The sequence below is a fragment of the Epinephelus fuscoguttatus genome, linkage group LG23 (genome assembly GCF_011397635.1).
Source record: "Epinephelus fuscoguttatus linkage group LG23, E.fuscoguttatus.final_Chr_v1".
Classification (NCBI taxonomy): domain Eukaryota; kingdom Metazoa; phylum Chordata; class Actinopteri; order Perciformes; family Serranidae; genus Epinephelus; species Epinephelus fuscoguttatus.
In genome coordinates this window covers 15,948,763-15,957,177 of record NC_064774.1, presented here as the reverse complement: position 1 = coordinate 15,957,177, position 8,415 = coordinate 15,948,763, and the positions used below count along the sequence as shown (strand labels likewise).

The 8,415-nt window shown below is 40.2% G+C and overlaps 1 protein-coding gene across 1 annotated transcript in view; it reads left to right on the top strand.

Annotated features, from left to right (window-relative positions):
- LOC125884326 (C-type mannose receptor 2-like) overlaps positions 1 to 8,415 on the top strand; it is a 138,441-nt gene that overhangs the window by 25,222 nt on the left and 104,804 nt on the right. The window contains exon 6 of the mRNA XM_049569224.1: positions 6,510 to 6,664. Within this exon, the coding sequence (XP_049425181.1) occupies positions 6,510 to 6,664 (155 nt within the window). The remainder of the gene's footprint in view (positions 1 to 6,509; positions 6,665 to 8,415) is intronic.

Here is an 8,415-nt window from a genome sequence, read left to right as displayed (position 1 = left end):
TAACAACAGCAGAGCTCTCTGGGTTGATCTCAGTCTCTGGCGAACTGGGTAAGTGGCGTTTGTTTCATCTCCAAGGTAACGGATATGAAAGCAAGAGGGTCAAAGTTCAAGGTGTAATCTTATGAGACAGTAGTGTGTCCTGACTGTGTGCATGCTGCATGCAACAGCACAGACTTTTAAATGGCAGCTGCAGCACCTTGTAAAAGTAAAAAGAAAGGCACCCTGTGAGAGTGAACGCGCCCCGGCTGATGGCAGTGGCAGGACAGGGGTGACTGCAGGGCAGGAGGAAGTGGCTGCATGTGGAGGTGTGCAAGTCTGAGGGCATCTGGTGGACAGGTAGAGAATGGCAGTGAAGGGGGATGGGTTCACATGATCACAAGATCAACCCTGCGTTCCAATACCCATACTACCATACTATTTAGTATGCCAGAAAAAGAATTAGTGTGTCCCAATACATAGTATGTCAGATGCAGTATGCCAAACGTACCAGGATGTTCTACTACATCTGGCCATATTTCGCAGTATGCATGTCAGCATGCTTCTTTGGCCATTCTGACCCACAATCCTTTGCGCAGCGGAAGTTACGTCGCACTGACTGAGCTGCGTGTACAACCAACGCCTACACTTCCTTTCATACATGGTTTATTTAATTTGAGATACTAAGACACTACATATTAGGACTGCAATGATCTGATTATATACTGTCACATATACCGTTTTTCAAGAACACGGTTACAACATTCAACTTTATTGTGATTATAGTATAATCAATGTAAGGTTCAACTATGACTACAATATAGAAGATTCTACCAGTATAGGCAGTGGTGTAAGTGTGGTATAAATAATGAATGAATATGACTAAATATGAATACACTATGGGCCAGGTATGAGCAGTATAGGCCAGCAAATATATAAATAGTAAAAGTCAAATACATATTAAGTAATGTAGTAAGAATGTGCAAGTATGTTACACTACAAATAAAAGTAATGTGAATGTAAGACTGCTTCACGTGCAGACAGAATATAGTGCCAGCAGCTGCATAGCTGTAAATATATTTAACATCAAACATCTGCCAGCAACAGAGAGCTGTGTGTGAAGGGGGTTAATATGCCTACTGGTGACTAGTTCAGTAGACAGGTCACTAATAATAGGCTTGGAACCGTTTACGTGAACACGTCAGTTTATTAGAAACAACAACATACATTACAACATAACAGCAACACAGCTCTCTGGCACCTCCAACGGTATGCACGACTCTGGCGAGCTCGACGAGAGGAGATTTGCTGCATCTTCGAAGTACAACAACTCAAAATATTCAAATGTGGCACTACGGACAGCGGCAGAAGTGAGCAAGAGGGTCGGAGTTCAGGGAGCGATGTGATGGCGGATGTAGTGTGTCCCAATTGTATGCATACTGCATGCATACTGCATACTACACTGCATACTTTTTAAGGGCAGCTGCAGTACATACTAAAAGTATATAGTAGAAGTATGCGATTTGGAATGCAGGGCAAGTCTTTACGCACCGCAGGCCCAAACTGCATGACGTCATCTTTGTTTAATTTAATCAGCAGAGACGCGACGTGGGAGATGTAAACATTATTTCAGATTGAGTTTTAGTTTAATAATACCTGCCCACATTAGACTGCCTGTATTAAGATGTTTAATAGTGCTTTGATTTCACAACAGAGGCAAAGAATGCCGAGGCTCAGGGCACACACAGTCGTTACCTGGCTGTCCATGACGTCAGATGAGGGAGACGTGATGCTGCTCTGCAGGGCGCTTGAGTTGCGCGCGGCTGTCACAAGGGACGCTGAAGAGGGAGGAGCAGGGGCTCGAGTCAGCTGCTGTTGTCAGGCAAACAGCTCACTTTTAACTGACAGGTGATGCAGAGGGACACATTTAAAAAGTTAAATTAGAACAAACATGTCTTGCAAAAACTTTAGGGGGATATATTGGCAGATATGCAATATAATAAGATGTTTTCTTTAGTCTGTAATCACCTGAAAATAAGAATGTTTCACGCGTGTTTTCGTAGCCTTAGAATTCTATCTACACAGGGAGCGGGTCCTCGACTACAAAGATCACCATGTTGCACCTCCATGTTTCTACAGTAGCCCAGAACGGACCAACCAAACACTGGCTTCAGACACAGTCATTGACATTTTAGCAGCCCTTCTGTGACGAGCTGCTTCAGAAAAACATGGTTTTCTAATGTGAAACTGCTTTAATCAGTGTTATTACCGCTTTTAATCACCTGGTCCGTTTGATTTGGAGAGGAGGAGACCTCTGTACACTCTGTAAGGGTGTTTTCACACGTAACAGCCCTCTAAGTGGACTCAGAGCTGTGACTCAGCATTTTTTGCACATAATGTGAACACTGCAAGAGGACTCAGACCCCCCTGAAGTGAACCAGAGTATGCCTTGTGCCATTTGAGCACAAAGAGCTCCAGGTGTTGCTCTTTGCCATTGTGTTTAGCCCTCTAGATCACATGCTGTTGACCTGGGACGCTTGAAAAAACAGACGAAACCACGTCCACCTGTAACGCTTGCAAGGACACAGGATGAGGAGTAGTTTGGTCCACGGACAATACTGCACGTCTCCAAATGTGGAATGTAGAATACATCACACAGCAACAGTGTGCAGCACAGAAACACTAAGGTTTTCCTCCAGTGTTAAGTCCAGGGAGGTGGTCTGAGTACGGTTCACTTCAGGGGGGTCTGAGATCTCTTGGGGTGTTCACATATGCACAAAAAATGCTGAGTCACTGCTCTAAATGCACTTAGAGGGCTGAAAAGGACCGAGTGTGAAAACACCCTGACAGAATGTACAGTCAAAACGTACCAGTACAAATATACTGTACAGGCTAACCTAAAGACTTATTTACTGTCGTATGAATGGACTTTAGTTTCACTGTAAACTGATGGCATTGTTGACTTTGCCTGTGAGTGTTAATGAAAAGAAACAGAATAACAACAAAAATATGTTCAAATCATTGCTGGCGTAACAATAATTATATTTCTGACAATGCAAAAAATCTATATTTTCAGAGTAACAAACATGAGTTCAGTTTATTCTCCTTATTTGTGGATATTTAGATATGACACCTTGTTTTCTGCTCGTTGGACAGAAAACAGCAAAGTGTGTTCCTGTCTTTATTTCCTGGTGCATCATGTAAATGATGTTCTTGTCATCAATAAATCCTTTCTGGACATTGGACATTTTTGACCTGAGTATTTTAATATGCAAATGCTGACGTCAGGTGAAGGCGGCTCAAAGAGAGCATCTACCTGGGGGACATTTTAGTCTTCATCAACACACAAGGAGAGACACCAGAGTGAAGCGGCTGAGAGGACGACAGAAGATGTAAGTTATGATTCTGTTGTGTCACTTTGATATATTATTTATTGTGTGTGTGCAGAGGTGGACAGAACAGTAATGTCTTTTTTTCAGTATATATTTCACATCATTTCAAATCAAATCAGATTTGCACTTTGTCTTTTTGTATTTGCCAGATTTAGCAAACAGCTCAGCTCATTTGTGACATGTTTTATAATCACAGTTTATCATTTTGAAGTTTTAATTTCATGCAAAGTTCAGCGTGTTTTACAAAGAGTGGACACAATAACAAGAACACCTGACATTATAATGCAAAGAAATCCAACAATGCTTCAATACTGTGAAGCTTTGTGAGGCCAGTGGACGTCTTCTTGCCCTGGTTTTACCTCTCAGGCTCAGGATTTGGTTTATGGAGCTTTATGCAGCAGACATTACTCTGTGCTGAAAAGACACTACTTTCCCTCCTCTTAGTTAAGCCTTAATATTGTTTTATCTGTGACTACGTGTTATCCTCTTTTTTCTCATTCTGGTTAAAGAACCCGTGACGTCATCGTGTCTCACCCACTCCTGAAACACAAAATGTTTTTGATAGTAGCAGTGTATTGTAAGGTGAATATATGAAAACCAGAGAATAACCACGTTTCTGACAGATTAGGGTGGGGGGTTTGAACCTCGGGGTGGGGGAGCCCTTCTGTGTGGAGCTTGCATGTTCTCCCCGTGTCAGCGTGGGTTTTCTCCAGGTGCTCTGGTTTCCTCACACAGTCCAAAGACACGCAGGTTAATTGGTGACTCTAAATTGTCCGTAGGTGTGAATGTGAGTGTGAATGGTTGTCTGTCTCTATGTGTCAGCCCTGCGATAGTCTGGTGACCTGTCCAGGGTGCACCCTGCCTCTCACCCAGTGTCAGCTGGGATAGGCTCCAGCCCCCTCGTGACCCCTAACAGGATAAGCAGTTACAGAAAAGGAATGAATGTTTGTTATTGGCTCAGCCTGATGCATTACATTATTTGTGTTTTATTCAAATAAGAAATTTTCATGAGCTGGAAAACAGTGACAGTTTCACAGTGTGAGTCTGTTCATGCAGGTTTCATCCTAATTTGCATATTAGCTGCTAAACATCATTCTGCTTCCTCATAAACTGGAGGGGGTGGTGACCTTTGTTTGTGTGTGTATTTCTTGTTTTTAATGGACATACAGTTAAGAGTTAAAATGTTTATTTTTTATTTTACTGACAATATTTGTTAAATCCATTGTGTTTGGTTCACAGCACACTGAAATATCAGTTTCATCTAACAGAGCAAAGATGCAGTGGAGTCTGTTTCTGCTCCTTCTGATGGGTAAGTGGATCATCTTATCACATATACAGCAGTGCTGCTGCTGCTGCTGCTGCCATGAAATGATTTCACTTAAAGCTCATTCTTATCATGAAATAAAGAGCAAATCATCCAGAAACTCAGAAATCTAAGTGAATAAAGAGGCGTGGAGTAAGTAGTAGGTTTTGGGGTGCCGTTTGTAAAGTGTCTCATTCTGAAAATAACATCAACATTTTGCCACATTTAGCTTCAAACAGTGTTTAAAAAAGTATTGTGAATTTTTAACGTCACCTTTTACCACATTTACAGCAATATTTGTTAACTTAGAAATATATTAAATAGTTAAATCTAAATATTAAATGTGGCACCTAAATGTTAAATGTTAAATCTAAATCTAAATGCTAAATCTAAATATTAAATCTAAATCTAAATATTAAATATAAATATAAATGCTAAATCTAAATATAAATCTAAATGTTAAATCTAAATATTAAATATAAATATAAATCTAAATGTTAAATCTAAATGCTAAATATAAATCTAAATGTTAAATGTTAAATCTAAATGTTCTGGGTGAAACTACATATTTAGCTAATATGCAAATTCACACTGCCAGTCACCGGAAGTACCAAAATAAAAGCTCGAGATGGTCAGACTGTGTTTATAGAATCAAATAACGAATTAAAACCAACTTATCGGGGGAAATGGACACTTACATACATTAGCGTGATAATAACTACCTAAAATAACAAGAGACGTGTTTGGAGAAATTTTATTTGATGTGTACTTTGAGTTGTTATTGTCCCTTCTGAGGGAATCACCTTGTTGTTTACAAATACTTCTGGGTAGAAAACCAGCGGAGTTTAGCTACATATATATATGCACATCTCACATTTTTCACGTCACTATATCACCGTTTAGACTAATCTGGTATTTGTAAAGTCTATAAACACAATGACTGAACAAACATTACTATCACGTTCTGAAATTAATAACATGGTTATCGTAGATTAGCAGGTCTAACCGTTAGCTGTTAGCCCTGTTAGCGGTGTCTGTAATGACTCATTAACTCTAAACGGTCCGTGAAAAAAATATTTTCTTCCAGCGGATGTCTTAGTTACAACATGATTGAGCTAACTGGAGTAGTTTCATGTCGTATCCGACAACGGGAGACATTTAACAGATGACGTCCTGATGTTAGCTTTGCTGCTGCTGCAGCCACTGATGCTTTCTAGACATCGTGATTTCCCAAAACTGAATAAATACCACACATAGCAACACAAAACTGCTTTGCTAGCTCAATCATGTTGTAGGGGTTAAAAGGTTAAAAAATTATATATTTAAAAGTCAAAAGTCAACTGGTGTTATTTTCTATTTATTTATTTACTTTTAAGTAACATTACTGGTAAGTGTGGTGATAAAATGTCTCTTTCTCTACATGCAGAAATGAATTCTAATCCAGTCCTACTTTTAATGATGTGATCCACCTTATTATATCACACACACTTTGATCTTGTAAACATGTGAACCTGCAGTGGATTCATTTTAATTTATCTCACGTTATTGTTTCACCTGTTTAAATAAGAAAAAAGGATTTTTATGAGATGAAATAACTTGTAAACAGTGTGTGTTTCTTAGTTTGTCTGTTTATCCCACAGAAAGGAGGCAATCCAACAAGAGATTCCATCTGATTGAAGACAAGATGAGCTGGCCACAGGCTCAGAGCTACTGCAGAGAACATCACACTGACCTGGTCAGTGGAGACCAACAGTTAGAGGACAACGAATTCAGTGATGAGTATAAGTCAGAGGAGTATGGAGTGGAGTGTGGATCGGCCTGTTCAGAGACTCCTGGAGGTGGTCAGATGGGAGCAGTTTCTCTTTCAGATATGGGGGTCCACAGTTTAATGATGACTCAGGCAGTGAGAGATGTGCTGTGACTATGCTGAATGATGGAGGCAGATGGAGGGATGAAGACTGTGATGAGACAAAACCCTTCTTCTGCTATGGCGGTGAGTTTTGCAAGAGTCTGTCTAACAGTATTTGTTTTGTGCTACATATTTGTGTATGTATGTTGAATTTCTTTAATATATTCCACACAGGATTTCACATTTGGATTCTGTCTGTATTCTCACTTCAAGGAAATATACATCTGTTTTTGGTTCACAATAAATGCTTTCTTTAACTGTCCGGCTAAAGTGTCCACAGACTGTCAGTTTCTTCCATGACAGATAAAGTCATCCTGATCAGGGGCGTAGTCAGCTGCCGGATCTGTTCCCTAAGTCCCCCTCACTTTTCCATACTGTAAATGGTAAACAAGTTGTCCTGAAGGCACCATGCGTGGGCGGGCCAGGTGTGCACTTGCTGCTGCTTTTGTTGCAGCGCACTGTGTTGCACAGATGATTATTACTGCGGCACAAAGCACTTACGCTGTGGACACGCGACATGAAGAAGACATCTCAAATTCACATGTCCATGCTCAAAATAGAGGACGCGGGTTAATAGTGCTGATTGCAAAATGACAGAACTGTTTAAGAATGGATTAAACTGATATCAGTGTGTTGCTTAGATTGGAAGCTGTCATATATTTGAATTAAAGAAATGAATCAACATCATAGCAACACTGTCATGTGACATTATCTAATAATATTACCCAGCAAAGCTTCACATCATGAACCATATATGAGCCTCTGTTTCAGGAACAACCACAAAGAAAGGAACAACAGCAGGTCCCTCATCATCCACTGTTACTGAGGACAAGACACAAGGTGAGCTCATGAAGAAGCTACTATGTTGAATTTCTTTAATATATTCCACACAGGATTTCACATTTGGATTCTGTCTGTATTCTCACTTCAAGGAAATATACAGATGTATATTTCCTTTAACTGTCGGACTAAAGTGTCCACAAACTGTCAGTTTCTTCCATGGCAGATAAAATGATCCTGATCAAGGAGAACATGACCTGGGACGATGCCTTGAAGTACTGCAGAATGAACCACTGTGACCTGGTCTCCATCACCAACCCTGACGAGCAGCGATGGGTCCAAGAGAAAGCCAAGAAGGCCAACAGTCCCTACGTCTGGCTGGGACTGCGCTACACCTGCACTCTGGGTTTCTGGTTCTGGGTCAATGAAGAGATGGTCACCTATAAGAACTGGGTCACAGGTGTACCAGCGGATGACTGTGACATGTCTGGAGCCATGGACAGAGGAGGAGAACATAAGTGGTTCAAAAAGAATGACAATGAGAAGTTTAATTTCATCTGTTCTACGTGCCAAACCCTCTATACTCACTGTTAGCAGGCCTTTGATTCATTTACTCACTTTGTTTGCAGTGCTGTGTTACTTTTGGAAACATTTACACTATAACATGTGTTTGTTGAACGGCATTCTGGGACATGTAGTAATCCCAACCTGAGGGGGAGAGATGTGAAATCACCAGCAGACTTTTTAACAGCAGATTTAAATAGAGAGAAAGTAGCTACATTGAAGTCAGTTTCAAAGCAGCATCAGATTACTGAGGATGTGACCCTGTGATGGGTTTTTCTGTCTCTTTATTCTGATTCAACAACACCTGAGTTATCAATATTTGTCATTTTCTGAGCTTGTTGTTGTTATATTTTATTTCTCTATCTTTAATTCTTCTATTGAGGTTGTATTTAGTTTTCTGTATAATTCACAGTGTGTATGGTCGACATCTTTATGGTAGGAACTGGAATGAATACACCAGTCTACAGTGTACTGGTTTGATTTTGCTCTCA